The sequence below is a fragment of the Vipera ursinii genome (genome assembly GCF_947247035.1).
Source record: "Vipera ursinii genome assembly, chromosome: 7".
In the NCBI taxonomy this organism is placed as follows: Eukaryota; Metazoa; Chordata; class Lepidosauria; order Squamata; family Viperidae; genus Vipera; species Vipera ursinii.
In genome coordinates this window covers 13,947,328-13,965,233 of record NC_139521.1, presented here as the reverse complement: position 1 = coordinate 13,965,233, position 17,906 = coordinate 13,947,328, and the positions used below count along the sequence as shown (strand labels likewise).

Here is a 17,906-nt window from a genome sequence, read left to right as displayed (position 1 = left end):
ATTGCCAACTTCAAAAATTAATAACATGGATTGCAATTGAAATTAATTCATTAAACATCCTGCTAAATGGCCTTATATAGCATGATCTTCAACTACCAAAACTTCTGCAGGTATTTAGCATTCTGTTAAACATTATTAATATATGAATCATTATGGCTTGGAATGTCTGTGTAAGAAGTTCCAGAGGAATTGGGCCACCTTTAAGAAAGGCTGCTTCCGGGTTATAGACTCTCTGTAAAGTGATAACTGTAGGCACTGCATGGCTGAATTGGAGCAGATGGACAGATTCCCTCTGGAGAAGATGATCCTGTAGGTAACTCAGATCCTATACAGTAGGCTTTAATCGGCAGATTTAAATTACTAAAGAAATACAGTACGTGAGATGAAATACAGGAGCCATACCTAGAGGGAAGGATGGGCTGCATGATTGCTTTCAGTTTTCTGTGACAAAGTGGCAAGACATCTAGTTATTCGTGTTCTTAATGCAGTTGGAGTAGTACAACATGCTCCACATGAAACTGCCCTTGAAAATAAACCAGATATTATACTGGTGCAGGATGTACTGATCTTTATTCCATCAACAGAAGAAAATATTTGTAGTTCAAGTTGTACTGTGGACTCCTTGATGCTCTCTAACAACCAAGTTCAGAGACCATCAAAGACCTCATGTTCCGGCACCTTTTTCTTTTACAAAAAAGCACTGCGTGTGTGTGTGTATGTGTGTACCTTTTTCTTTTACAAAAAAGCACTGTGTGTGTGTGTGTTTATGTGTGTACCTTTTTCTTTTACAAAAAAGCACTGTGTGTGTGTGTGTGTGTGTGTACACACACACACACACACACACACACAAACACACACAGTGCTTTTTTGTAAAAGAAAAAGGTGCCGGAACATGAGGTCTTTGATGGTCTCTGAACTTGGTTGTTAGAGAGCATCAAGGAGTCCACAGTACAACTTGAACTACAAATATTTTCTTCTGTTGATGGAATAAAGATCAGTACATCCTGCACCAGTATAATATCTGGTTTATTTTCAAGGGCAGTTTCATGTGGAGCATGTTGTACTACTCCAACTGCATTAAGAACACGAATAACTAGATGTCTTGCCACTTTGTCACAGAAAACTGAAAGCAATCATGCAGCCCATCCTTCCCTCTAGGTACGGCTCCTGTATTTCATCTCACATACTGTATTTCTTTAGTAATTTAAATCTGCCGAAGATTACCTCCAGTATTTCCATCATTTCCATGTTTCAGAGTTTGCTGAGATTCATGGCAGATTTGCCTGCCATTCTGCTATGAAAATATCCCAAGTGTCTTCTGGAAATCATACAGATCCATATGGCATTTACCATGGATCACATATTTATAGACTATTTTAAGAAATATAAGGCTCTAGCAAAGTTATTATTGCATGTCTATATTCCTTCTTTTTTCTCCTCTGTATTGAACAGAAAAAGAACAGAACAGGAGCATACTTCATTCACAGCAAGAGCTTCAACATCTGAACTTGTGTGTTCTTTGAAAATCGCCCATATCCTTATATGAACTTTAAAACAAACAGGAAAAAATACAATAACAATGAAATATAATTTTAATAAGAAATGCAGCAGAATTTCACAAAAGAATGTATACGAGTTTTATACTGTATTTCCTTTATTTTTTTTCTCATGTTCAGTTTATATTATATTTGCTCTGGATTATGTTAGAACAGAGATTTTCTTCAGGATGAAAAACATTATTGAACTAACCATTTGAAAAGGAAAGTAGGCCATTAGAAAGTTAAAAAAAGAACGAAAAATCCTTCATATATTTCATTGAGATAAGCTAATGCAAGTTAATATACACAGATGTCTGTTTGGAAAAAAGCCTTGATAAGTCAGATTTAAACTATTCTTCTCTTTGTGTTGTTTCTGAAAATGCTCATTGTGGAGGGGAAGGAACAACAGTGGGCTAGTCATAAAATAGGCCTTTTACCAATTTTGTATATATAAAGGTAAAGGTAAAAGTTCCCCCCGCACATGCGTGCTAAGTCGTTTCCAACTCTAGGGGCCGGTGCTGATCTCTGAACTATATATACATATACATATACTGTACACACACACACACACACTCTATGCATATACATATACATATACATATACATATACATATACATACATACATACATACATACATACATACATACATATATATATATATATATATATATATATATATATATATATATGTAAAGGTAAAGGTTCCCCTGTACATGCGTGCTAGTCGTTTCCGACTCTAGGGGCCGGTGCTCATCTCCGTTTCAAAGCCGAAGAGCCAGCGCTTGTCCGAGGACGTCTCTGTGGTCATGTGGCCGGCATGACTAGACGCCAAAGGAGCACGGAATGCTGTTACCTTCCCACCGTAGTGGTCCCTATTTTTCTACTTGCATTTTTACATGCTTTCGAACTGCTAGGTTGGCAGAAGCTGGGACGAGTAACAGGCACTCACTCTGCTATGCGGCACTCGGGATTCGACCTGCCAAACTGCTGATCTTCTGATCGACAAGCTCAGCATCCTAACCCACTGAGCCACCACGTCCCTTATATTTGTACATATAGCAGCCCATTAATTTCATTTTGTTCTGCTTCCTTCCTTTCACAGAAAATGCAACATTCCAGAGATTACTATGACTACCTTTACATTGTTTAAGGCCTTGGTATTTCCACTTCAGTATTAGCAATTATAGAAAATTCAACAGTGGCCACAGGATTGGAAAAGATCAGTTTACATTCCAATTCCAAAGAAAGGCAGTGCCAAAGAATGTTCAAACTATCGCACCATTGCACTCATTTCTCATGCTAGTAAAGTTATGCTTAAAATTCTACAAGCTAGACTCCAGCAGTATGTGGATCGAGAACTACCAGAAGTACAGGCAGGATTTCGAAGAGGCAGAGGAACTAGAGATCAAATTGCCAACATACGCTGGATCATGGAGAAACCTAGAAAGTTCCAGAAAAACATCTACTTCTGCTTCATTGACTATGCTAAAGCCTTTGATTGTGTGGATCATAACAAACTGTGGCAAGTCCTTAAAGAGATGGGCATACCAGACCATCTTATTTGTCTCTTGAGAAACCTATATGCAGGCCAAGAAGCAACAGTGAGAACTGGACACGGAACCACTGATTGGTTCAAAATTGGGAAAGGAGTCCGGCAAGGCTGTATACTGTCGCCTTGCCTATTTAACTTATATGCAGAGCACATCATGAGAAAGGCAGGGCTAGATGAATCAAAAGTTGGAATTAAGATTGCCGGAAGAAACATCAACAACCTAAGATATGCAGATGATACCACTCTAATGGCAGAAAGTGAAGAGGAACTAAAGAGCCTCTTGTTGCGAGTGAAGAAGGAGAGTGCAAAACTTGGGTTGAAACTAAACATTAAGAAAACCAAGATCATGGCATCCGGCCCTCTCAATTCCTGGCAAATAGATGGGGAAGAAATGGAGGTAGTGACAGATTTTATTTTCCTGGGCTCCAAGATCACTGCAGATGGGGACTGTAGCCAAGAAATTAAAAGACGCTTGCTCCTGGGGAGGAAAGCCATGGCAAATCTAGACAGCACACTAAAAAGCAGAGACATCACCCTGTCAACAAAAGTGCGCTATGGTCCTCCCAGTTGCAATGTATGGTAGTGAAAGCTGGACCATAAGAAAGGCTGAGCGCCAAAGAATTGAAGCCTTTGAACTATGGTGCTGGAGAAGGCTCCTGTGAGTCCCTTGGACTGCAAGGCGATCAAACCGGTCAGTCCTAGAGGAGATCAACCCTGACTGCTCTTTAGAAGGCCAGATCCTGAAGCTAAAACTCAAATACTTTGGCCACCTAATGAGAAGGAAGGACTCACTGGAGAAGAGCCTCATGCTGGGAAAGATTGAGGGCAATAGAAGAAGGGGACGACAGAGAATGAGGTGGCTGGATGGAGTCACTGAAGCAGTAGGCGTGAGCTTAAATGGACTCCAGAAGATGGTAGAGGACAGGAAGGCCTGGAGGAACATTGTCCATAGGGTCGCGATGGGTCGGACACGACTTCGCAACTAACAACAACAACAACATTAGCAATTATGATGCATTAAATTTAAAAAAGCTAAAATATGCCCACAGATACAGGTAGTCCTCAATTTACGACCACAATTGAGCCGAAAATTTCTGTGGCTCCTATGAACCAGTTGTCAAACATCCGAATGTAAATCATGTGACCATAGGGATGCTGCAATGGTCATAAGTGTGAAATATGGTCATAAGTTACTTTTTTCAGTGCCATTGTAACTTTGAACGGTCATTAAATAAACTATTGTAAACTGAGGATTCTTTTTTTTTAATCTATAAGCATCATGGCAAACCCCAAAGTTGCATGCATAAGAAACAGGTGACTATTTCTTTGTCCTTGATATATCTTTTTCAGATATTGATACAGGAATGATTTAAGTTTTTATGGGATATTGAAAAGAGAAGCTGGCATTAAACACTGATAAGCAGAGAAAGCAGCAGAAGATATAGTAGCTAATGAACTGAAGTAAATTAAATCTATGAATAAAAGTCTGATACACTGTGGCATGTGCCACAATGGTTAAGCACAGTTCTCAGAATAGTAACAAAATATTAGGTAACTTTACACAAACCACTTGTTTTATGCTCAGCTTCCTATTTCTGTCAGAGAGACAAAATGATTAGTTACCCAGCACTGTTTAGCCTATGATTAAAGAGTAAAAATAAACATTAAAGAACAATAATTAAGAGAATAATTAAAACAAGAAAAAAGTTAAGGAAATGTTTGGTCCATTAATGGGAGAAACTGGCAAGAAGGTGACAAGCAACAGGAAGAAAGCAGAACAACTTAACTCATTTTTTTGCATCCATCTTTACACAGAGGGGAAAAAAACAGTCCAACCTACTAAAAATAGTACCGTAAAAATCAGATTAGAAACACAAGTTAAGATAGGCAAGGAAATGGTAAGTGAGCACCTGTCTGCCCTAGACGAGTTCAAATCACCAGGACCAGATGGATTACACCCCAACATTCTGAAGGAACTGGCAGATGTGATCTCAGAATCACTGAACTATATCTTTCAAAGATCCTTGAGCAGTGGAAAACTACCACAGGACTGGAAAAGTGCTGATGTAGTTCCCATCTTCAAAGAAGGGGGGGAAATGGATCCAGGACTATCAGCCTGACCTCAATACCTGGGAAGATTCTGGAAAAGATAATCAAGGAATGAATCAGCGAACACCTAGAGGCAAACAAACTCATTACCAAAAGCCAACATAGGTTTGTCAAAAACAGATCATGCCAGACAAATCTTATTGCACTTTTGACCAGGTGACAAAATTAGTGGTGCCCCAGGGTTCTGTTCTAGGCCCAGTGCTCTTTAACATCTTCATCAATGATTTGGATGAGGGGATAGATGGGGAACTCATCAAATTTGCAGATGACACCAGGCTGGCAGGAATAGCCAACACTCTGGAAGATAGGCTTAAGATACAGAAGGATCTTGACAGACTTGAACATTAGGCACTAACTAACAAAATGAAATTCAATGATGAAAAAAGTAAAATTCTACATTTAGGCAAGAAAAACCAAATGCACAGATATAGTATAGGTGGTACCTTGCTCAATAGTAGTAACCAGGGCTTTTTTTCTCATAGAACGCTCAGAACGGAGTTCCGGCACCTTTTCTGAATGGAACCTTGTAGGGTAGGCAAGGCGGGTTGTATGACATGTGTGAGTTCCGGCACCTTTTTATTTTACAAAAAAAGCACTGGTAGTAACCATGAGAGGGGTCTTGGAGTCCTAGTGGACAATCACTGAAATATGAGCCAGCAGTGCTAGGCTGCATTAATAGAAGGATGGAATAAAGATCATATGAAGTGTTAATATCACTTTACAATGCCTTGGTAAGGCCACACTTGGAATACTGCATCCAGTTTTGGTCACCACGATGTAAAAAAGATGTTGAGACTCTAGAAAGTGTACAAAGAGCAACAAAGATGATCAGGGGACTGGAGGCTAAAACATATAAGGAACGTTTGCTAGAATTGGGTATATCTAGTTTAATGAAGAGAAGGACGAGGGGGGACATGATAGTAGTGTTCCACTATCTCAGGGTTGCCACAAAGAAGAGGGAGTCAAGCTATTCTTCAAAGCATCTGAAGGCAAGACAAGAAACAATGGATGGAAACTAACCAAAGAGAGAAGCAACCTAGGACTAAGGAGAAATTTCCTGACAGTTAGAACAATTAATCACTGGAACAACCTCCCTTCAGAAGTTGTTTGTCTGAAATGGAATAGGGTTTCCTGCCTGAGCAGGGGGTTGGACAAGATGACCTCCAAGGTGCCTTCCAACTTTTTAAGTATAATTATTATTGATCATCGCACAGTCAGCCAGATGTTCAGACTGGATTTGGCATTCTTGTCTACCTATCAAGTCCTTACCAAGGACCTGGGATAGGCAGATGTGGATGTTTGATTGTATTATAGATATCATCGCAGGATGGAAGCAGTTCCTAGTAAGGCTGCCTTTTGCAATTGACTAATGGTGAACTTGTCAATGCTAATGGTGTTCAAATGGTGCTCCAGTTGTTTTGGGATTGCGCCCAAGGCGCCTATTACTATGGGCACTACCTTTGCTTGCCTTTGCCACAGTCTTTCTATTTCTATTTGTAGATCTTTGTATTTTGTTATCTTCTCCAGTTCTCTCGTCTATTCTGCTGCTCCAGGCATTGCCATGTCCACTATCCAGACTTTTTTGTCTTTCTTATCGACAATTGTTAAGTCCGGGGTGTTATGTTGCAGGTTCTTGTCTGTTTAAATTCTGAAGTCCCAGAGCAGTTTAACTTTACATTTTCTATGACTTTCTCTATTTTATGATCCCATCAGTTCTTGCTTACAGGCAAATGATATTTCTTGCAGATCTTCCAATGCACCATTGTTGCTACTTTGTCATGTCGCTGCTTGTAGTCAGTCTGTGCAATCTTCTTGCAGCAGCTTACCAGGTGGTCCACTGTTTCTTCAGCTTCTTTGCATAGATGGCACTTACTGTCTGTTGTTGTCTTCTCAATTTTGACTTTGTATGCATTTGTCCTTAAGGCTTGGTCTTGTGCAGCCAGAATTAGTCCCTTGGTATCTTTCTTCAACTTTCTTGCTCTTAGCCATTGCCAGGTCTTGTTATTATCTGCTTTCCAAGCTATTTTTTTAATGTACTGGCCATGTAGAGCTTTGTCTTCCCATGCCTCTATTCTGTTTTTCATTTGGTCTTGTAGGCCAGTTTGGTCTCTCCAGTAGTCAGTAAGCATTCCTGATATACTAATTTCAGTGCATCTTCATCATTGTCCTTGAGATATTCTTCCAAAACCATTTTTTCTTCTTCAACCATCTGATGTACTTGCAGCATTCCACGTCCACCAATTTGCCTTGGTAGATAGAGTCTGTCAATGTCACTGCGTGGATGAAGGACATGATTCATTGTCATTATTTTTCTGGTCTTCCTATCCATTGCTTTTAATTCTGCTTGAGTCCAGTCCACTATTCAAGCTGTGTATCTAATGACTGGAATTGCCCAGGTGTTGATTGCCTTCACAGTATTTCCTCCATTGAGTTTGGACTTTAAGATCTTCTTCACTCTCTTGATGTATTCACCTCTAATCTTTTTCTTGACTTCAGTGTGCTTGATGTTGTCAGCTTGAAGGATACCCAAGTATTTTTTAGTAATCTTTGTTATCCAGACTCTTAATTATTTTTATGGGGCATCTTTATTCCTTCAGTTTTCACCATTTTTCCTTGTTTGAGAGTAAGTGTGGCACATTTGTCCAAGCCAAACATCTTGGCTATATATACGGACAGTGTTCAGCAGCGATTCTATTTCAGATGATGTTTTTCCATACAGCTTCAGATCATCCATTTACAAGGTCTTCTCTCGCTGCAATGAGGACGGCAAAGTCTAATTACTTCGCTACCCTCATCGCGTCCTCAGATAATCGCCCAGCCGCCCTGTTTCGGGTTACTCGCTCCCTCCTTCATCGGGAGGAGAGGGAGGATCCCTTGCAGGGACAGGCCGAGGAGTTCAGTCGTCATCTTGCGGATAAAATTGCTCAGATTCGGGCCGGCTTGGACTCTGACTGGACAGAATCTGACAGGGAGGATTCGAGTGGTCTTGAAAGTGTTATCTGGACTGAGTTCGATCCTATGACCCCCGATGAGGTGGACAGGATCATGAGGAGGCTGAGCTCTACCACCTGTTTATTGGACCCGTGCCCCTCCTGGCTGGTTTATGCAGCCCGGGAGAAGACACGAGGCTGGTTCCAGGCAGTAATAACTGCTTCTTTGAGCAAGGGTGTTTTCCCTTCTGCCTTGAAAGAGGCAGTGGTGAGGCCCCTCCTCAAGAAGCCCACCCTGGACTCAGCGATTTTGAATAACTATCGTCCTGTCTCCAACCTTCGCTTTTTGGCGAAGGTTGTTGAGAGTGTGGTAGCGCATCAGCTTCCTCTGTTCCTGGAGGAAACTGATTATCTCGACCCGTACCAATTGGGTTTCAGACCTGGGCATAGCATAGAGACGGCATTGGTCGCACTGGTGAATGATCTCTGGCGGACTCGGGACAGGGGTTGTTCCTCTGTCCTAGTCCTATTAGACCTTTCAGCGGCTTTTGATACCATCAACCATAGTATCCTACTGCGGCGTCTCAGGGGGCTGGGAGTGGGAGGCACAGTTTTACAGTGGTTCTCCTCCTACCTCCTGGGCCGCTCGCAGTCGGTGTTGACGGGAGGACAGAGGTCCACCCCGAGATCTCTCGTTTGTGGAGTCCCTCAGGGGTCGGTCCTCTCTCCCCTCCTGTTCAACATCTACATGAAGCCGCTGGGTGAGCTCATTCGTGGCTTCGGGGTGGGGTATCACCAGTACGCTGATGATACCCAACTTTTTCTTTCCACCCCGACCCAACCCAGTGATGCCCTCACTGTGATGTCCCGTTGCCTGGAGGCGGTCCGGGTTTGGATGGGGAGAAACAGACTTCATCTCAATCCTGAGAAGACTGAGTGGCTGTTCATACCGGCATCTCGGGCTGACCAGCCTTCTCCATCATTAACAATAGGGGATGAGGTATTACCCCCTGTTGATAGGGCTCGCAACTTGGGAGTCCTCCTGGATTCACGGCTCAGTTTGGAAGATCATATAGGAGCTGTGACCAGGGGGCTTTTGCCCAGATTCGCCTGGTGTGCCAGTTGCATCCCTATCTGGACCGAGATGCTCTACGTACAGTCACTCATGTGCTCATGACCTCCCGGTTAGACTACTGCAACGCTCTCTACATGGGGCTGCCCTTGAGGACCACCCGAAGGCTTCAACTGGTGCAGAATTCAGCCACACAAGTTTTGATGGGAGCTTCCCGATACTCCCATGTAACACACCTCTTCTCCGTGAGCTGCATTGGCTTCCGGTTGCCCTCCGGGTGAGATTCAAGGTGCTGGTAATGACCTATAAAGCCCTAAATGGCTTGGGTCCGGACTATCTAAGGGAACACCTGCTGCCGGCATCATCTTCCCATCGTCCTGTGCGCCCCCACAGGGAGGGCCTTCTCAGGGTATCGCCGGTTAATGAATGCCGGCGTGTTATTCCCAGGGGAAGGTCGTTCTCGGTGGGTGCGCCTGCCCTATGGAACCAACTCCCCACAGAACTTAGGACTGCCCCCGACCTTCGCTCATTTCGCCAGGACCTGAAAACTTGGCTCTTTGATCTGTTTGGTCCAGACTGTGGGGTTGTTAATTTAACTGGGTTTTAGATTTACTCTTGGGGCTTGAATTTAATTTGTTTTAATTGTTTTTAATTTTTTGTATTCATGGTTTTAACTGCCCTGTAAACCGCCCTGAGTCCTATGGGAATAGGGCGGTATACAAATCCAATAAAATAAATAAATAAATAAATAAAGGAGGTGGGATAGTATTGTTGACAGAGGAAACAGTTCAATAACAAGTAGTAGTGGTGATAATGAATCTCCTTGAAATATTCCTCTCTTGATATTAACCTCTCCCAGTCTTTCACCATTGACCTGCAACTGTGTCTTCCATTGTGCCATCAATCTTTGCACAAATTTTCTGATGTTTCTACTGACTCCTGTTATTTCTAGGCACTTGATTATCCAGTCATGTGGCAGAGAGTCAAATGCCTTTTTATAGTCAATCTATGCCACATTCAGGTTGGTCTTCCTTTTCTTGAAGTTTTCCAAGATCATTTTGTCTATTAGGAGTTGATCTTTTGTTTCTATGCTATTCGGGCGGTTTCCTTTATGCTTGGATGGAAAGAGATTGTTTTCAACTAGATGCTGTTGTACTGCATCAGCTACCACATCAGTTAACAATTTGAAAGTTGTTGGTAAGCAGGTAATTGCCCTGTAGTTGCCCCTTTTGCTGGATTTTTCATTATTAGGTAGGTTTTCCCAGTTGTTAGCCACTTTTCAATTTCTCCTCCTTGTAGTATATTGTTGAACTGTTTGAAGCCGCATCCTTATTGTGTTTCTTTGGATTATCTACTTCCAGAGCTGCACTGTTTCTTCCTTGTCAGGTACTGACTGATTCATCGCAGTTTCTCCATTGATGGACTGGTAGAAACGTTTCTGATTGGATTGAAATTGGAGTTTCTGCCTATAATTTGCAATTCAAGCTTCATATCTACTGATTTTCCTGGCTATAGCTGTTATTTGCTGCTTTATTATTTCCAGTGCTTCCTTGATCTTCCTTGTTTCTAAGTGGTATTTCTTGATTAGGTATTCTTTGATCTTCTTGTTCTTCAGCTTCTTTTCTTTCATCTGTTCTAGCTTGCTTGCATGTGATCTTAACTTGCTGATCTTATTTTCTAGTCTAACCTTCCATTTTTGTGGTGCACTGTTTGTTTTTCTTCTTTGTTGATTTTGCATCCCAGGTAATCAGTTATAACTGCAGCTGTGCTGTACATTAGTTGGTTTGTTTCTTGCAGTGAATTGGTGCTTATACTTGATATTGCAGTATTTGCATCTTTTAATGCTTGTGCTAGCTGTTTCTTTGGAGCAAGCTTCAATGCAGGCAGCCTTATTCTATTGTTTTGGTGTTGTTCTAGATGCTCAGTTATTCTTTGTTTCAATTCTTTTATTTATTTACTTAGAGGGCTTTGTTCTTCCTGAGGAAGAGGTGCCTGGTTTCCAAATGAGAACAGTTGTATATCTCTGCTGGATTCCTTCACTGCCAACTCTCCCTGGTTTGCCTCTGCATTCTGAATTACTTCTGGCAAGGCTTTGATTCCTTTGCCCTGGGTAAACCTTTACAGTTCCTCCAATTCTGTCTCTGTGAATACTTTATTTTGTATTATAAATCGGCGTTGATCTGCTAGTCTCTGTTCTGTTATTTCTGATTCTGGATGTTGTTCTTTCCAGAACTGGTGCATTCATTTTATATATCCTTGCTGGACTTGATATGTAATAATAGATTATTATTTCTTTGTTTTCAATAACTGTGTATTTGTGATGGGTAAACACCTTTTCTTCCAGTAGTTCTGCAGCTGCTGGCCCTGGTTGCTCAGCCAACAGTACTGAGTTCTGTAACCCATTTTTCACCAGATAGCCAGGAACTCCAACATCTGGCATGGACCTTGTTAACCTGGGCAATATCCGAGCCAATATGGCATTCTGAAATTTACATCTCACCATATTTTTTATGGGAGACACTCTTTGTCTGACTCCTCTGATGAGACCTGTCCAGTATGGTTGAACCTCTGGCATAGCTCTCATCTTCCTCAGAGCACACAATCCCCACAACCACACCAAGGTAGTGCCTCACTGGGGGATTATTATTATTATTGTTATTATGCGGACATGTGAAGCTCTTTTTCTTATCAGGAGAAAAATGCTTAATAATAATAATAAACCTTTATTGTCAAAGTACAACATGTGTACATTGAGATTATCTGAGCCTCCCCCCGTGCTCCCTCCCCCCAATACACTGTGACAACAAACCCTACATCCTACCACACCATGTGAACCAACTACACCACACACCAGCCTCCCAAGTCAATTCTGCATATGTTCACAGAGATTATATCCCATTCAAAAGCCTAACAGCCCACAGATAAAAGCTGTTTTTCAGCCTGTTGGTACGGCTGGCTATACTCCTATATCTCCTACCCAATGGTAGGAGAGTAAAGAGATACCGTCCAGGGTGTGAGTCATCCCTGAGAATTTTCCTTACTTTTCCAAGGCAACGAGCCCTGGCGATGTCATCCAGTGGTGTCAGGGGACAGCCCACAATGTCTTGTGCTGTGCTCACTACCCTCTGTAATACTTTCCTGTCCACGGCTGTCAGACCAGCATACCAAACCACAATACCATATGAGAGGACGCTCTCTATAGTAGACTGGTAAAAGAGGGTCATAAGCCATTGTTCTACCCTGTTCTTCAGCAAGAACCTAAGAAAGTGAAGCCTCTGTTGGGCCTTTCTAGCCACCTGGGTTGTGTTAACTTTCCAGGTCAGATCTTCACAGAGGTAGACTCCCAGAAATTTAAAGGAGGAAACTCTCTCCACACAGTCATCCCCGATGTAAAGTGGGGCAGGTTCCTCCTTTTTTCTCCGGAAGTCTAATGCCATCTCTTTTGTCTTGCCGATGTTTAGGTGCAAGTTGTTGTTACTACACCATATGGATAGTTTTTGTACCTCCACCCTGTATGCTGTCTCATCCCCATCTGTAATAAGACCCACCACAGTTGTATCATCTGAGAACTTGATTATCGCAGTGGATGGGTCGGATGATACACAATCATATGTGTATAAAGAGTACAGGTAGGGGCTAAGCACACAGCCCTGTGGCATGCCGGTGCAAAGCTTCAGGGAGGTGGACAAAGCAGACCCGACCCTCACTGTTTGTGACCGGTCCCTAAGAAAGTCTTGAATCCAATTGCAGATGGCGGGTGAGAATTTCAAGTCAGTCAGCTTCTCAATGAGAATGCTCAGCAAAATGGTGTTGAAAGCTGAGCTGTAGTCAACAAAAAGCATCCTGACATAACTTCCAGGTTTCTCGAGATTACTTGCTACAGAGTGTAAAGCAGTAGCCATGGCATCATCTGTCAACCTATCTCCCCTGTAGGCAAATTGATGTTTATCAAAGTCCAGTGGGAGGCATGTCCCTTAGGATGCTTCGAAAGATTGGAGAACCAATCTTTCGAAGCATTTCATGACTACAGACGTTAATGCAATAAGTCTGTAGTCATTCAGGCACTCCACTGCAGTTTTCTTGGGGACTGGGACAATGGTAGCTGCTTTCAAGCATGATGGTATACATGCCGTTTGCAAGGAGATGTTAAAATCCTTGTCAGGACCCCTGCTAATTGGTTGGCACAATTCCTGACCACTATCCCCAGCACCCCATCAGGGCCTGCGGCTTTGCTGGGATTCACAGCCTTCAATACAGCTCTCACTTGGTGTTCACACAGGGTGAGTGGCTGAGAGTCAGAAGGCCGGCCAGCAGAGGCTACGGGGTCTGGTCTTTTTACCTCATAGCGGGCGAAGAAGATATTCAGCTCCTCAGAAATTTGGGTAAAATAATATTTGTAATTAAGTATATAATGGCTGCTTTTAATCAGGTTGGGATCAATTTGTCATCTTTCAAAAGGATGCTTTCATGAATATATGATACACTTTAGACCAGACATGTCAATCACAAGGCCCGGGGGCCAGATCTGGCCCGTTAAGTGGTTTCATGTGGCCCGCGAAGCCATCCTGGAAACAGTGAGGGAACGGCCCCCACTGCCTTGGCCCTGGCCCAGAGACCCTCCTTCTGCCAGAGACCCTCAGATCTGTCCCACTCCTGCCCAGGCCCCCCTAGGCACCCTTGATGCGAACGATGTAGAGCTGGCCACACCCACCCAGTAGGCCATACGCACTCTAGCCACGCCCACCCAGTAGGCCATACCCACCCGGCCCCCTGATGGCAACCGCAATGCTGATGCGGCCCTCAATGAAATTGAGTTTGACACCCCTGCTTTAGACTGAGATTTTTCTGTTGCAATAAATAGATTCTCCAAAGCTCACAGTGTATTACAAAACCATACATACAAAACACAACATATTACAGAACTTAACAGGAAAAAACACAAATAGAGATATCTACATTATGTAAACTATCATCAAACTTTACAAAGGAATAAAAGGGAATTTCATCATATACACAATCTCAAAAAGTGCTTGGCAACTGCATGTAAGAAAAATACAAAATATATGAATAACATTTGGTTGTCTTCCTGAAATCAGACACATTGATAGCTTGTGAAAACTCAACTAATGTGGAGACTTTCCAGCTACCAAGCATTTTGGCTGTTGTATATTTATTTCTAAAATTTCCAAAATAATAACAAATTTTATATAATCAATATTTCCAATGATCAATATTTTTTTATTTTTTTTTATTTTAATTCCATTTATATCCCGCCCTTCTCCGAAGACTCAGGGCGGTTTATATTGATAAACTAATTTTTGATGAAAATGGTTTTCACTGTACTTGAGTTTTTCCTCACTTAGCATAACTTCAATTTTAAATGCAGAAAACCAGTAGAAATGCAAGCAGTTTTAGTTCCTATTATATTCAATGCCATTTGGATCTTCCTTCTGCTCTGTCTGAAAGCTTTTTAAACCAAATGCCTTCCAAGATGGAAGCTCATTTTCCAGTATGATATTGATACTGTCATGGTTATAAATATCCACTTGGTTTTCTTGGAAGAATAGAGCATCAGGTTGTTGTTTCCTTGTGGAAAATACAGTATAGTTCCTCATCCATGATTCATCACAATTGTGGATGAATTCTTGGGGGGGAGGGGAAGCTACATTCTCAACAATAGAACTCATAGCATCCTTGGAAAATCTTCTTCACCATTACAATGCAGCAATCCATGAAAGGGGCTGAATCAAAACATTGCTTTGAAACCTATTCTATATAATATGGTTTGTTTTAAAAAAGGTGATAGTTATTTTTAAATAGTTATTTTTTAAAATAGTTATTTTTAAATATGAAGACCGCTTAGTTCTTTCATTTTGTTCTATCCTCATAAGTAGCACAGGGTCAATGTGAGTTGGACAGCCAGATACATTTTCTTAATAAAAATAAATAAATAATTTTGGAACAAGAATTAAAGAAATAGTCTGTTCAGTTTTACCACTTGATATCATGTTCAAATATTCCCTTTCCTGCCAATGAATAACATAAATCTCGATCCTGTGCGTATCGGTCTCACTACTACTGAATTATAATGCAATGGTGCATAAATTATATATGCACTGTTGCAATCACGAAAAGAAATAAAATACAATTAAAATCTAATGCAAATCTGTACAAATAAGTACCTGAAATTAAACCAACATGAACAAATATTCAGAATATCTAAAAGTGTAAATAATGAAACTAACAAGGAAAGCAATTAACAGCAGAAAGCATGTATTAAACAACAGACAGGAATTGGCTTGTTGTATTACTGAAGAGTCCAGTTTTAACGCTTGCAAAATCTGCTAAAGTAGATTTTCTCTGTAGGCTTCCCAATGTTCTTCAGTAGGAAATCCATTGTCAAGCATGTCACTGTTCATAACCTCATAAACACAGCCTAGAAATAATTACAAATTCTGCTAGTTTTGATTTTATTTCTCTGTTAAGATAGTACCATTTATTAACAATTGTTATGTTACTATATGCTATTGAATACTATCTGCCACTTCAGTCCAGTTCTGTCCAGTGCTGTCTGACAGCAAAGTAACATTCATCAGTGAAATCAATTCTACCTAATATAATTCCATGCTCCAAAAATTGGAGTTGTGCCCTCAGGGCTGATATTTGTAGAATATAAATAATTATGCTTGTGTAAAATCCTATTTCCATTTTATGTATGTATAAAATGTATAAACTTATCATATGTTAAATCCCATTCCTATTTTATGCACATGTGCAATATGCATAAAATGTATATGCATACATGAAACCCCATTCAGGTTTAATGGACATGCTGCTTTAACAGAAAGACATTAATTAATAGTACTGTATACAGACCGCTGTATCCTAGCAGTTGAATAAAATGGCCTAGCAATCCATCCATCCATCCATCCATCCATCCATCCATCCATCCATCCATCCATCCATAAGGGTGCAGAACCTGTTCATAAATCTAGGTGTATATTGTTACATGCTAATACATACACATGCTTCTATTATCTGCAGGGCAACGTTTTAAGAACATGAATTTATCGAAAGCATCCTAGAAAGGGTTTAGGAAACAAAGTTTGAAGTTTAATGAAAAATAAAATTCCTTCTAAATCAGAGATTCTTCCAGAGACATATTAAAAATTGTTAAGTGCTTACTGCTTCTTTCAGGCCTTTGCAAAAGTCTAGCTCTCTTCTGAATTCCACTCTCATGAAGGGCCTTGAACCAGTCTCTCAGTCGATTTGCAACTTCTCTGAACTCCAAGTCGCCACATGCTGAAAAGCAAAATAAAACGCCCTTTAATCTCCACAGGCTGCCTAAAAATTAAATCTTTCATATTGTAAATAAGTGGAAAGTAGCTACAGGCAATCATTTTGTTATAACTTCTATTCCCTCTTTCTTTTTCTATAATTTTTTTTTTATAAAATGTAATTTACATAAAGTCTTTGAAAAGTTTTATTTGCAATTATTCCTTTATAAATTATTTATAACCCTTTAAAATTACAAAATAAAACCATAAAAAGGGTCTTACTTTATCTGCCTAGATTTCTATCTCATTCAAATTTCCATGTCACACAATGGCCAACTGGATATATTTGGAAAGCACATAGCCATTGATTATAATCACTGGAAGTGAATTCATCAAATGTGCGATGCGATAGAAAACTCTTTTGTCTATCAAGCTCTCTATTTGGCTTCAATGAATCTCAAATTTTATGAAAAAGAGATAAAAATATGCTATTTAAACTAAACATTATATATATATATATATATATATATATATATATATATATATATATATATATATATATATATATTTGTGTGTGTGTGTGTGTGTGTGTGTGTGTGTGTGTGTGTGTGTCAGATCCATCGCGACACCATGGACAATGTTCCTCCAGGCCTTCCTGTCCTCTACCATCTTCTGGAGTCAATTTAAGGTCACGCCTACTGCTTCAGTGACTCCATCCAGCCACCTCATTCTCTGTTGTCCCCTTCTTCTCTTGCCCTCAATCTTTCCCAGCAATAGGCTCTTCTCCAGTGAGTCCTTCCTTCTTATTAGTTGGCCAAAGTATTTGAGTTTCAATTTTAGGATCTGGCCTTCTAAAGAGCAGTCAGGGTTGATCTCCTCCAGGACTGACCGGTTTGATTGCCTTGCAGTCCAAGGGACTTGCAGGAGTCTTCTCCAGCACCATAGTTCAAAGGCCTCAAAGGCTCATGGTCTAAGCCACTGTCAGCTCCTGGTCTTGTTTTTACTGACTGTATAGAGCTTCTCCATCTTTGGCTGCAGAGCACATAGTCAATCTGATTTCTGTGTTGACTGTCTGGTGATGTCCATGTGTAGAGACATCTCTTGGGTTGTTGGAAAAGAGTGTTTGTGCTGTAGGGCTTCATTTATATACATGCAGGTACTGCTAAAATCACGATAAAGCAGAGGAGGTCTAATAAGTATCTTAATATGTTTCCATCTTGGTGACCACTTCTGTGTTTGAAACATTATGAATAAATTAAGATATGATATCAATGTATTAACCACATTACATTTTTATAAACTGAAAGCTAGAATAATATATAACAAAGAGTTGAAATATGTTTTTACCATAAACAAGAAATTTATTATAATAAATTATAAATACAGTCTAATTATAATAAATTAACTAATCTATCAAGAAACCACTG

At 40.6% G+C, this 17,906-nt stretch overlaps 1 protein-coding gene across 4 annotated transcripts in view; it reads right to left on the bottom strand.

Annotated features, from left to right (window-relative positions):
• Window positions 1–17,906, bottom strand: part of SPOCK3 (SPARC (osteonectin), cwcv and kazal like domains proteoglycan 3) — a 137,397-nt gene that overhangs the window by 8,191 nt on the left and 111,300 nt on the right. For 3 of the 4 annotated variants that reach the window (XM_083367262.1, XM_083367264.1, XM_083367265.1), the window contains one exon: window positions 16,388–16,504. The exons of the other annotated variant lie outside the window; for it this stretch is intronic. In XM_083367262.1, coding sequence (XP_083223388.1) covers window positions 16,388–16,504 — 117 coding nt within the window. The remainder of the gene's footprint in view (window positions 1–16,387; window positions 16,505–17,906) is intronic. 4 annotated transcript variants of the gene reach the window in all.